Raw genomic sequence first — 13577 nt, forward strand, 5'->3', positions numbered from 1 at the left:
AACGAAGTAAATACATTTAATTTCCAAGTGCAATTAAGTTATGGGGAAGCATGATTATTCTATATGTTTAGCATAGGTTGACAGGTTAATTTTGGTTAACACCAAATCCCTAAACAAACAGCTTTCCTTCAGCAGCTAAGAACCGGGTTGTCCACATGGGCTTTACAACCTCCGGCGATTAGTATTTTCAACTTAACAACGACAACAAAAAAACCCTAAACATTGAGATGCTCAGAATTCTAGCAGGCCACACAAACACGCCACAAGAGCTTGACCCAGTCTGGGGACTGTGTGCTGTTCTTACAAGCCTACGTGAAACGCACCCTGCGCCATTGTATTAAGAACATGAAACCACAGAGTAAACTAAAAAAACAAACTGTTTTATTGTGACATTTGACATTGAACCCTTGATGATATGAATGATGGAAGGTATTTCTGACAAGTGTAACATTACGACCGTGGCGTCACTGTGGATGGCACTGCATCAAGTGAGTTCTGAGAATGTTTAATGGTCCCCCGGTGACCTCAGTGCAGTTTGGTTGTCACAGAAATTTCAGTCACCAGATTTTGTGTATACAGTTTAAGTAGTTGGTCTTTATAAGCACCATTATAAACCCTCGCTCGAAGGGTTGGTATTAATCTAGTTTTAAAATGCTCCATTGATAAAAAATAGCATGGTTACAGTATACACACACTTAATTTACATGTACTGTATTATAGGTATAACTGAGATAAACTACTGAGCTAAGACTTTTGGTTGATTGATGTAGTTAGATGGCGTAATTGCAATTTCTTTGGCTTCCTAAGTTGTGTATATATTACAGTGCATTGATAAAATCTAGGTTGGACATTTTCTAGCACCAAAAATAAAAACGGATATCATAAAATGGCTTGACCTAGAAAAATGTAGCTGGAGAAGCAAAATTTCAGATTTTTTTTGTTTTTTTAGAAAACACACAAACACACACACTAACACACGCACAGACACACGCACAAACACACTCACAAACAGAACAGTCCATTGATGGAATTGCACTCTTGTTATCATGGCTGATTGGATCTTGGTCTTGGCATCTACGGCCAACCTTCCAACGGTCCTGGGCGTTCGAGATTCCGCACATCAAGGCGCCTGAGACAGTGGTTGTGGTGAGCGACGCGTTTTCTTCCTGTACCTTGGTAAATGTCAAAATTGGAATAGTGCTCACTTGGTTTTGAATGTGTTCGCAAGACATTGTACCTGTGATATGGAGAACCTTATTGCTTGTGGGGAGGGGAGGGGGGAAACGACAACATTCAAGTCTTGCCTAGCTATCTTTGGTTTCGACTGATTTGGTCTCTGGTTGGTGAATTAGTGAAGCAAGATTTCGATTTTCATTTTTAGGTTGTCTCCTAGCTCACCGGTGAGGTAGTCTCTGTCGTGTTTGTCTTCAAGCTGGTTGAGTTCCTTCTTTTTATAAAGCGGGATGCTACTGATCTGTAACAAGTAGGATCCTGGCACGGGTTTCTTCTTCGTTAGGTGAAGGAAACTGATCCCTTCTTTCTGGTTTATTCTAAAGAAACCGTCTTCGTTCCCATAGTCTATTAAATACCGGTTGTGGTTCGTCAGTGTTGTGAGAGCTGGGATCAGTTTCAAGATGCGATCTTTGTTATTGAGAGCAGAGATGTTGTAGACCAAGGTGGCTGGTTTTTCAGTATCCCAGCTGGCAAGGTTCACGGCTGCCTCCGTCTCAGGCTGATCCTGAAAAAAGAACAGAGCGCTTTAATCTCTCCCCATTCCTTTTCCCCCCCATGCACTTGTGGCACAGCCTCCTCTAACTGTCGACATGGTTTTGCACGACATCGATGATATCCAGCTACTCAGAGTATTCTGAGAAGCAAGAAGATTTTTAATTATAATTTTTTTTTTTACAGAGCACAAAGGCTATTCAGTCTGAGATATGATGTCTCGGCAGGATGAAAACATCACAGCTCCTTCAGTGCAAAGCAAGCTCCGTCAGATTGGCAGCTTAAACATTCCTGGTTACTTGTCTCGGAGACAAGAGATTTGCATTGTTAACGGACAAGGGACACCCTGGCCAGGTGACCGCAATCTGATGGGAGTTTCCCTTTTAAGCATTTCGAGATCATCGGCAGAGTTATAAAATGTCACTCTTCCGCACAACATACTCGAGTTATTTGGACAAGCTTCTTTTTTGGACTACTGAACTGGCAGGCCAACATCCAGCCGGCCTTGATCTATAGCTCCGTGCGACTGAATTAAAAATATGGGAATCTTAAGTTATTCCTGTTTATTAGTTTTATGCTCCAGTTGGCAAACGCCAGATTTATCTCCTCGCTTCCCGCTCGCTCGGGTCAAGTTCGCTGAAGCCGGGCTTGCAAGAGCTGATTCTGAAAACTATGAACAGCATTCTTGAAATCAAAAGAAAGGCAAATCAGTCACCGCGAGCTGAAACTGCGGCAGAAAAACCCTATTCTCCAATAACGCGGATTACTGTGCTTGGCTTTCGCAACCTCTGATAAGGATCAGTGTGAGGCGCCTGGGAGGTTTGTAGCTGATTATATAGCTTAAAGAATGTTTGCAGGACTGAACGGTTCAAAAGAGCTTCTGCAGCAACGACCGGGGGAAAGGCTCTCCTGAATACATACACAATCTGACACTGGCCGTATCGCTTTATTATGCAAAGCTCTCCAGGGATCTGTGACTACCATCATTTGGCCAAGCCAGGCAATAGAGGAGGAAACACAGTCCCTGTCCCAGCAGATCTCTATCTTATTTACACTTCTTCCTTCTGTTGCTTTGTCACCCAGACTCGACTGCTCTTTGCAATTATCCTGTGGAGATTCCACGCTGAGCTGAGCTGCTATCCTAGGAAACAGACGCTGAAAGCTAGATGGTGTGAGCGTCCTCAGGCTCCGCAAGGACAACTGTGTCCATGAGCCTCATAGGAAGTGAAGCCGTCAAACTAGCGGGAAGTCTATCGGTTCAGGCTTTGGCAGCCAGGTGAGAACTGGTTTTCTTTGGAGAAGGTGCTCCTTTGGGGGGAAAGCACCTCAACGGCACCTCTATGGGTTTGTCTCTTCTGCCACCCACCCCCCAAAGAAAGTTGAGATCAAGCGATCAAAATCTGCTCGTGGTCCATGGACCCAAAGAGGTAAAACTGGCCTCGACCAGGACCTGGGCTTTTTTGGCCCTGTCCCTAGTCAGGAAGAATGCTCCACTTAGTGAGATAACAGCTCTCTGAGACCTTATACAGTTTTGGGGGAGCCTGTAAGACACAGCTGCTCTGCCAGGCCTATGGTGGACCAGGGATCCTCAGCCAGTTGGTGGTGACACAGCGTAGGGCAATTTTGGGAGGTGGTCTCTCAGGTACACTGGAGCCAGTCCACGGATGGCCCTGAAGGTGATTACCAAAACCTTAAGCCTGATCTGGAATTCAACTGGGAGCCAGTGGAGTTGTTGGAGTGCTGGCCAGATGTGTGCCCTCCATGATGTTTTGGTGAGGACTCTGGCTGCAGCGTTCTGGACCAGTTGCAATTTCCGGATCAAGGTTAAGGGAAGGCCTGCATAGAGTGAGTTGCACAAGTCTAGTCTAGAGGTGACTGTTGCATGGATTACTGTAGCTAGATGTTCTGAAGCAAGTAGGGTGCTAGTAGCTTGACTTGGTGCAGATGGTAGAAAGCATACCATGCTACTCTCGTGACCTGTGCCTCAATGGAAAGGGAAGCATCAAGGATCATATCCAGGTTTCTGTCAGTTACTGTTAGCTGCACCCCATCCAGGTTGGGTAGCTGTGTTTCCTCGTTTGCACCCTTCCTGCCCAGCCACAGGACCTCCGTCTTTGAAGGGTTGAGCTTCAGACGACTCTGCATGAGTCACCTTGTCATCCCTTCTGGACATCTAGCTAACAATTCAGGGGGGAATCAGGGTGGCCGAAACCAGGAGCTCCTGCCTTTCTCCAGTAAGGCCAGGAATAAAGTCAATGCCGATGTAACTCTGCAGCATCTAGAAGTGGTTTCTGTGTGTGTACAGAGAAGTCACGTATTGGTGGTGTTCTATAAGCCTCAACCATAGGCCTGGTGGAACAACTATTTTAAGTTCCGCAGGGCCCTGGTCTCACTCAAAAGAGTGTTCCACCAGGCCAGTGGCTACTCTGGTTGAGGCCAGTTTTCACTTCTCTCGGGCCAGGGATCTTTAACAGTTTTTGAGTGCTGGAGTTTTTGAGTGATGGAAGCTCCATCAAGTTGCAGCTGATTTCCGCTGACTCCATAGGCTTTTCAAGGCAAGAGACATGCAGGGGAGGTCTGCCATCGCCTGCCTCTGCATAATGACCCTGGACTTCCTCGGTGGCCTCCCATCCAAGTAGGAATGAGGGCTAGACCTGCTTAACTTTCAAGACCTAACCCAGGTTCGAGTCCACATGGTGGTTAAAGGCTTATTGGATGACACTGGTCCAGCTGGTTCCATCAACCTTATCTCAAAGGGTCACTGTGAGGATAAAACTGGAGACAGAATTATGTTGTGAGCTCCTTGGAGAATGAATATTGGGACGAGATTAAATCCATGAACGGTATCAGATACTTCTCCAAAGCATTAGTACACAGAGAAGTGAGTCCCTCTCCTTTTTTTTTGGCTATCGTCGCATCCAACTTAAGGCAACCCTGTAGGGTTTTCAAAGCATGTTTTGAGGTGGCTTGCCATTGCCTGCCTCTGTGCAGTGGTCCTGGCACCTTTCGGTGCTCTCTCGTCCAAATAAAAAGGTAAAGGTGTCCCCTGTGCAAGCACCAAGTCATGTCTGACCCTTGGGGTGACGCCCTCTAGCGTTTTCATGGCAGACTCAATACGGGGTGGTTTGCCAGTGCCTTCCCCAGTCATTACCGTTTACCCCCCAGCAAGCTGGGTACTCATTTTACCTCCCTCGGAAGGATGGAAGGCTGAGTCAACCTTGAGCCGGCTGCTGGGATTGAACTCCCAGCCTCATGGGCAGAGTTTTCAGACGGCTGCCTTACCACTCTGCGCCACAAGAGGCTCGTCTCGTCCAAATACTGCTCTGTAAACTTACCGGATACAACTCAACACATCCTGCTAGACCTCCAGCTTCATGAGGTTCCTTGTAAAGAACGCCTTTCCCCTTTATTACATTCCAAAGGTCTTGCAAACAAGGAAAGTACATTCCAATATCTATTAAATGATCACCCCCCCTGAAATGACAGCCACGCTTGCTAAAGTTTTAGTGGAAGTTCTTATAGCCAGAATCAGACGGGGTAGCCGTGTTGGTCTGAAGTAGCAGAACAAAATTGGACTCCAAGGGCACTGAGGAAGTGCATGCACACGAAAGCTCACACCTTGAATAAAGCTTTCATGGTCTTAAAGGTACCATTGGACTCAGATTTTGTAGCCAGAAGTAAGCTCTTTTAGTGTTTTGCTGTTGTCTATTTATATTTTCTCTTGCTGTGATCTTCTGCCATATATGCTTCGTAATATTCTGGTATACTCATAAACGTTAATGAACGAATACTGACCAAGCCAGACCCTACTTAGCATCCCAGATCTGGTCAGAATGAGGTCTACTGAGGAAAAACCAGCATGGCTTTACTTGGGATTTCCCAGAAAGTTAAATGGGCCTGTGGTCTCACTCTGCTCCCCAACCTTCAAGCAGAATAAATACGAGTCTCTCTCTCTCTCTCTCTTCCCACCCCTTGACTCAGCAGCAGCTGAGAGTCTAGACTGCCATGTTGGATCCAAATCCTCCTCAGTGGCAGCCAATAACGTGGCGTTAGGGAAGATGCTTGCAATGTGACGGTATCACTGAATGTGTTTCAGTTGTTACATATTATGGCAGAAAGGAGGGCAAATCTGACACTCAACTTCTGGTTTTGGCAGTAGTTCTGAGATGATTACCAAGCATAGTCCTGAACTTAGTCGGTAAAGCTACAAAAAACACACTGTCTTTCTGCTGCTGCTGGTTAACATGACTATTTTCCCCTGGTATTCAGCTCACAAAACCATTTTTTTTAATAGACCCAGAGCATGGTCTAGGATAAGTCTAGTTATTAATTTAAAACGTCTTTATCCTGCCTCCCCACTACCACTGCTCAAAGATATATTAAGGCGGTCTACAAAAGAGTACTTGCCAATAAAAACATCCACGCCACGTTAAAAGTCAAAATATCCCATTAAAAAGGTTCCCCTCATAATCAAAGGAAGTTACCAGACACAACATGTCTAATCTGAATGCCCATTTGACAGCCTTACATTATGTCACCTCCTGAAGAATGAACAGGTGAAAGCCCTCCAAACATCTTCCAGATGGCTGTGGCAGAGGGACAGGCAATCACTGGCAAAGTCCATGATGGGACTGAGGCAAATCAAATAGCTTTAGGTATAGGGGCTGATGGACGAAACGGCCCAGAAGGGAGAATCTGACACACAAGTTCATACCAAGAGAGATGGCATGTGGGTCTGGACCGTGAATGGCTTTAGAGAATATGAAACAGCACCATAAACTCAACACAGGAACAAACAAGTAATCAGTAAAGCTGTTTTAGAACAGGTCTTCCTGGTCAAACCTAAGTGCTCCAGTCAGCAGCTGTGTTCTATGCCAAGTGAAGTTTCTGGACTGACCTCAACGAAGGAGCTAAGCAGATCTAAATCCATTTCATGTCTTGATGGAAGACCACTGAGTTCCACAGGAAGGGAGGCTAAATAACATATAGTGTAAAGTGCACACACACAATAATGAAATTTGCAACTGGATTTTACTGTGTGAAATGGCCTAATCCAATTGCAAATGGTGGCTGAAGTGGATTGAAACAGCATTTTTTATCGCATGAAAGCGCCCCATTTCTACTAGGGGCTTTCTATGATGAACATTTCATTGATCGTGTCATGGCACATTGAGCAAGCAAGGGTAAGATCTAGTTTTAAGGAATTTCCAAACATACTAGGATCTTACATACAAAGACACATTCAAAAGAAAGATCAACTGCATGAACGTGATGTGATCATCTCATGGGAAATTGTCCACCTTAAAAAAAGATTCTGTAGGAATTGGTCTTAGAGAGGCTCTCTAGATCTATGCAACTCATACCCCATCACAGGAAGGTCAGTTACCTCAGCATCAAGTGCATCTGTTCCATTAGTACTTCTCCGTTTCCTTCCCCTTTTAGGATAGCCGTTGATCTTACAATCGTAGCACGCTTCTGGAGAAAGTGAATTGTCATCTACTTCGCCACTGACAGATAAGTCCTGGCCATGACCTTTACCTAGACCCATTCCGGCCACACAATGTCTAGGAAACGAAGGACAACAACAACAAAAACAATGAAAGCATTCAGTCCCATATGTCATCATGCACATTGGGCCATCTTGCACAGCTAACATTTGTCCTGGAATGCAGCATGAAGAACATGTTGGCCGGACCATGCTTATGGTTTCACATAAGTTATAGTTGGCTTGTTCAGTCAACAAATGGAAACGATGCTCACAGACATTTTAACAAAGCAGAGACGGCAAAAGCGTCAACCATTTGTATGGTAACAATTTACAATTTGGAACCCTGACTTACGTCTCCGGACCAGAGCTTCTGTTAATGGGGCATTTAACGTCAGAAACTCATCTGGCCATGTAAAAACTGACAAATCCCCAAAGCAGCCCAAGATATAGTGTAAAGATACCGTTTTGAACCTTTCACCCAAAGAGCCCAATTGCAGATCTGGAATGGAGCCGTAACAGCTGCTACAAGATGTTTTACAGCAGAATGCAATTATATTTGTTTCTCACTCTTTTCCCATCTTCCATGGGGTGATATCACTTTTTTTTTTTTTAGCAATGTTTTCTGCCTGGAGAAAAGACACGCTTCCCAACGTGGCCGATAGGGCAATGAAATATAATTCATGCGCTACCAAATCAGAACCGTCAGAAGTTGCTCCGCACCCGTCGACATTGCAACAAACCACAGATATCTTGCAAAGAAGGCCAGATGACGTACCAGTGGGATTTGTGTGCATTTGCATCATGCCCTGGAGAGTAATCTGAGGGCTGTTTACAGTACAATGAAACTGCCACTTCTGAGAAGCTCAACCAAGCCTTTTGCTTCCAGGAAAATGCATTCATTAAAAAAAAAAGAGAACCCTCTTACCCTTGACCTATCCTGAAGTAACCAGGTGGGCAGCCACAGACGTAACCGCCTTCTGTGTTCGAGCAGCCGTAACTGCACGGGGCTTGTGAGGAGCCGCACTCATTGACGTCTTGGCACCCTCCGCTGAACTGCTCGAACTGATACCCAGTAGGGCACATGCATTTGAAGCTTCCCAAAGTGTTGTGGCAAGAAGCCCCGCCACAGATGTGGGCACTGAGGCACTCGTTTTCATCTGGAAGAGAAGCAAAGCGGCATACGCTTAGTTTGGGAAGCCCACAGCCCCTGATGATTGTCCACCCCGATATATGTCCTGTCCCCAGTTCAAGATAGGGCACCCTGACGCTGCTATTTCGCAAGGGAAAAGATGCTAGAGATCCATTAATGTAGCGATCCCCAACCTGTGGGCTGCGGACCACATGTGGTCCATTGACTAATTGGAGGTGGGCCGCGAAGGACGCCTTCTCCCCCCCCCCCGGCCCTTTACTTCATCCCCCCGGCCCTTTACAACACACTTCAGATGTCATTGTCTCCCATCACTCCCAGATGGGACTATCTCGTTGCAGAGAAACAAGCTCAGGGTTCCCATTGATTTGTCATTGTCATGAGTTAAAATTTCCATGAAAATAAAATGTTCCTTATGTTCATTGTTGTGGTGCATCTGTATCTTATTTTGAAGGGATGTTTAAACATGACCATAGTGATCAGAGAGCGTTAGGGCAGTGGTTGAGAGTAGAGGAGTAAACTAGCCCCCTCCCCACCGGGCCTCAGTAAAATTGTCAAGCGTTGAGTGGTCCCCGGTGATAAAAAGGTTGGGGACCACTGCGTTAATGGACATTCAGTGTCTTGTCTCATTCCGTTCCGAGTGCAGAGAGAAAAACAGAAACAGCAAGGATAGAAAGCCCCATGAAAAGAAGGAAAGGGTAAATTACTTATGAGAGAAAGGATTGATATACACCTGTCTCCAGTTTTTTAAAAAACAAACAACACACCCACATGTACAGTTTGGCTATATAACAGAGCCGTCATCGATTTTGACAGTGTGGTCCCAGAAAATACTATTCCCAAGAACAGAAGAATGCTGAACTTTCCAAAGTAGCTTTGAAAGATTCCCCTCTTCTTTAGGAACCCCCCCCCCCCTTTCTCTCAGCAACAACGAAATCAGAAAAGCTGGGAAAGGGTGAATGATGCTTTTTAATTTAAATCATATGGTCTCCCTCCTAATTTAATGCCAACTTTCCAGAATGAAAGCGACTCTTGTGCAATGCTCAAAATCCTCTTGTCAGAGCTGAAACATCTACATTCCCAACTGAGGACTGTGTAAAAATGTCAGCGAGTTTTCTTAAGCATAATTAAAACCAGAGACCTCCCTTAGAGATGCACAATGATAACAAGGAAAGGCATTTTAATACGCCTTTGAAAGCAAACCCTGCCAAACACATGGTCACTGACTCTCACAAGCTTGACTCATTCTACGCATCTCCAGGAAAGAAAGAAAAAAAAAAAAAACAACAACCCTGCCATCTTGAATGGACCAATTCAATTAGACACTGGCCAAATTCCTAAATGTCCTAATAAAATCTGATATTAGGACATTCATGTTGCATGGCTGGAAGACAATGAAAACAAAGAAGTGGTTTCCCATGGTTTTGGAGATGCTTGCAGAGCAACCCTTTCTGTTCTGCCCTTGAAGTAATTAGTGACTTTCTCCATGAGCAATTTTACGAGCTGAGCTGCAGAGGCAGAGATCACCACCAAAGGTTGGAGGAGATACATAAGCTACCTTGGGTCTGAATTTGCAGATGTCGTTTGTTTATGACGACAGTGAGGAAACCAAGAGCCTTTGGTACAAACGATAAGAAATAGAGATGTATAAGCTGTTCATCTCCAGGGGAGCTTTTCTTTCTTACAGATATTTAATGTGTTTTTCCACTGTTGACAAACCGAGTTGCATTTTTACAACATCAGCCAAGACCCCACAAAAAAACAAAAGTCAACAAAACAAAACAAAAAAGGATATCAACAAAGCAGCTCTCAAATGGTGACATACACTCCAACGTAAGCCATGCATCTGTAAGCCTCAAAGTTGGCCAATTTCATGAAGGTTTGTGACTCTCAACATTTTCCTGGGAAGCTTCGTTTTTAAGATATCATTCCAAAACTTGTAGAGCTCATTGCGTCAGCCGGTTTGCAACAAGGCCTAGACTGGCTGAGATGTTCCCGTGGCCCAGAACAAGACCAGCCCAAATGTCTTTGGGCTAAAGGCTTGGGCGTCCATCCCGCCACAACCATTCAAAAGGCAGAAATGTCCCATTGAAGTAATAACATTTCCCCCCCCCCAAGGTCAAGTTAATTCATGCCACAGTGTTCCCTACTACTACACATGGGTGTGAACGTTGGACAATGAAGAAAGCAGACAAGAAAAAAAGTTTTATCTCCCTGGGGTCAGGGACCCTAAGAAGATTTAAGCTGCCTGATCTTAACGTTTTGGGAGGAGGTGGTCCTGAAGATACAGGGGACCCAGACTGTTTAGAGCCTTAACACTATCAACACAGACAGCCAATAATCTAACCCAGGATAAGCCAGCGCTTTGTTCAGTACAGGCTTTTGAGTGACCTCCTAACTTCGAGGGCCCTAGGCAACCACCTATGTTTTCCTGGTAGTCCGACTGGCCCCGACACAAAGAAAAGTGTCTCTGATTCTCTGCACGTGTCTCTAAAATCAAGGCTCAAGCACATAAATTTACTTCTGACTCAACAGTTACTCATTTTGTTCACGCACGAATGAAAAATACTTGCCGACACACTGATTCCACTGGTAATGCTGGAGATACCCTTGTGGACAGCTACACCTGTATCCCCCAATTATATTCTGGCAGCCATGCTGGCACCGATGATTTCCATCACATTCGTCAACATCTGTACAAGGGGAAAATGCAGGTGGGAGTTTACACAGAGATGCCCGAGAAAACGATCCATGTGCTGTGGCACGTCCACAGATTTGCAGCGTGCCGTGAGAGGTGCAGCCATCCTTGCTTACAACTCATTACTCGTTATCTTTGACTTATATTCTGTATAACACCGAGGCATATAAAATGCAGCATTTCCTATGGGGGAATGCAGTTCTGCGCTGGCAAAAGCGTGAGGCTTTCCTGTACAAGCTAAGAGAGAATCAGCCCTCTAGAGATGAAAAAAATTATTCCATGCAGCCAGCTGGGTGGCCTTAGACTTGTCACAGCCATGATAGTGCTGTTCTCACACAGCAGTCCTGTCACAGCACTCTTACAGGGTGACTATTGCGGGGAAAGGAAGGGAAGGTGATTGCTTTGAGACTCCTTTGGGCCGTGAAAAGTGGGGTATAAAAAGCAACACTTCTTCCCCCAAAGACCAGGCTGCGGTCTGGGGCTTCTTACAATAATAACTGTGAATAGGTGGGGCCTGGTATTTAACGTTTCATTGGCCCAAACCAAAAACTTGACGGAACAGCTCCATCCATGAACTAATGGCTCCATTCACCTAATTATCGTCTTTTAAACTGCAGCGTGAAGAAGGCCTTAAAACACAATCTAACAACAGACAGGAAATGGAAGGCTTGACACATGGTTGGCCAAAAGTCTAGGCGAAAGGCATTCTGGGATTTTAAACAGAGATCAGCTAGTCCAGCAACTAGTACAAAAGAGAAATCACGACGTAATTGTTTCTTTTGCAAGTGGCAGAGAGGTCAGACTTCCTGCTTATTTATAGTACATGTATTCATGTATTCATTAGATATATAGTTTTTTTTAAAAAAAACATAGACCACGTGACTCTTGGACACGTACCTTCACAACTGGCCCCAGTCTGGTCAAGCGAAAAGCCACGCTGGCATTCACAAGTGAAGCTTCCAGGTGTGTTTTGGCAAACGCCCTTGGATCCGCAAATGTTAATGTCAGAGGCGCATTCGTTGTTGTCTAAAAAAAGAGGACACAATCAAAAGGGTCGGCTGGTTCATCCGGGAGAAACTCCAGAACGGGAAGTTCTATTAAAATACTGCTCTCATGAAATATGTCCATGCTACATATTTCTCATTTTGAAAGCAGGGAAAATGAGATTCCTATATAACTATTTCATGGGGCAGAGCATTCTTTCTAGCTTTCCCATTCAATCGCTTCCCCATTCCATGTGGCTTTTGATCCCTGGCATGGTCTCCAATGGAACCACATCCTCCCTTGTTCATTGGAAAAGCTGGTTGGGTCCAACCCATAATTTTCTCATGTGGGCCACCTCATCAGTTAAGAACTTCCATGTTACATGTGGAGACAGGTCCCTGTTGGGCTGTTATTTCTACATTAATCATTTTTATTGATGTCTACCATTAGTTTTGTTGTGACATTTTCAATGGTCTTTTGCTTTGTCCACCATCTTGAACAAATTAATATTTCTGAGAGACAGAGCCTACTTCACTGAATCTTATGTTCCATGTCCACGCTGTTCAACAGGACGATTCTTACAATACTAAGTGCTGTGGAGAAACAGCTATGCACTACATTGAAGAGATGTGTGCATAAAACCATGTATGGCATGCCTATGAATATTTTATGCAAGCCTGAACACAAAAAGTAATACTTCTACTTTCTAGGGAAAAGTAAGTGGAATTCAAAACATTATTGATCCACATAGTTCTTGCGAGCTTTCATTCTGGGAGGGAAAACATAAATCATAATAAACATGATTTGTTATGTCTGACCTTGTGCCCCCTTTCCCCTTCCAGACCACCCATCCATTTCAGCTTACTCATTTTGAAGGCTATGATACATAAGGCAGGCAGACTTCTAATTCTGTTCATACTCTTGCACGTGTAAGACGGTACTAGAATCTAGACTCGAGTCCGCTGAGTTTCCCTGTGCAGCACATAATAGATGCTAGCAAGCTGAGCTTATGAGGACCTGGTTGCTATGTAGCATGTCAATCACAACGTCTGAATGTATGAAACAACCTCAAGACAGAAAAACTTGCACCCTGAGTCCTCACCAATACATGCTGAATGATGCTGAGTAAATCCAGGAGGGCACTTGCAACTGAAGCCCCCGATGGTGTTGACACAAAGGAACTGGCAGTTGTGTTGTTTAGTTGCACATTCGTCAAGATCTGAAAGGAAAGCAGGTTTCAATTTCTGCAGGGTGCGGCCTTGACAGAACAGATGTAGGAGAAAGCAGATGTGAAGGAACCCAGCTGGCTCCCAGAGACATGCTCAACAGCAGAAGCCAACCCACCCGAATCCCCACCAGAAAACACCCTGTTGCTAAAAGCCAGGGGAGTCCTGGCAAAGGGGCACTCGAGGGTACTTTGTAGATTTTTTAATGGCAAATATGCAAACATTAATGTCTTAGGGAAGCAATCCTGTATTTCCATGGAGAGCTTTTCCCCACTGGGTTTTGGCTGCAGCTTGGCTTCTTCACTGCGT

At 44.8% G+C, this 13577-nt stretch overlaps 1 protein-coding gene across 1 annotated transcript in view; it reads right to left on the reverse strand.

Moving 5' to 3' along the window:
• Positions 1-359: 359 nt before the first annotated feature.
• Positions 360-13577, reverse strand: part of FBN1 (fibrillin 1) — a 172795-nt gene continuing 159577 nt past the window's right edge. The window contains exons 61-66 of the mRNA XM_077317419.1: positions 13145-13261; positions 11956-12084; positions 10934-11053; positions 8139-8370; positions 7112-7289; positions 360-1738 (exon numbers count right to left, since the gene is read on the reverse strand). Of these exons, the coding sequence (XP_077173534.1) occupies positions 1349-1738; positions 7112-7289; positions 8139-8370; positions 10934-11053; positions 11956-12084; positions 13145-13261 (1166 nt within the window). The 3' untranslated portion in view covers positions 360-1348. The remainder of the gene's footprint in view (positions 1739-7111; positions 7290-8138; positions 8371-10933; positions 11054-11955; positions 12085-13144; positions 13262-13577) is intronic.

This window comes from Paroedura picta, chromosome 18 (genome assembly GCF_049243985.1).
Source record: "Paroedura picta isolate Pp20150507F chromosome 18, Ppicta_v3.0, whole genome shotgun sequence".
In the NCBI taxonomy this organism is placed as follows: Eukaryota; Metazoa; Chordata; class Lepidosauria; order Squamata; family Gekkonidae; genus Paroedura; species Paroedura picta.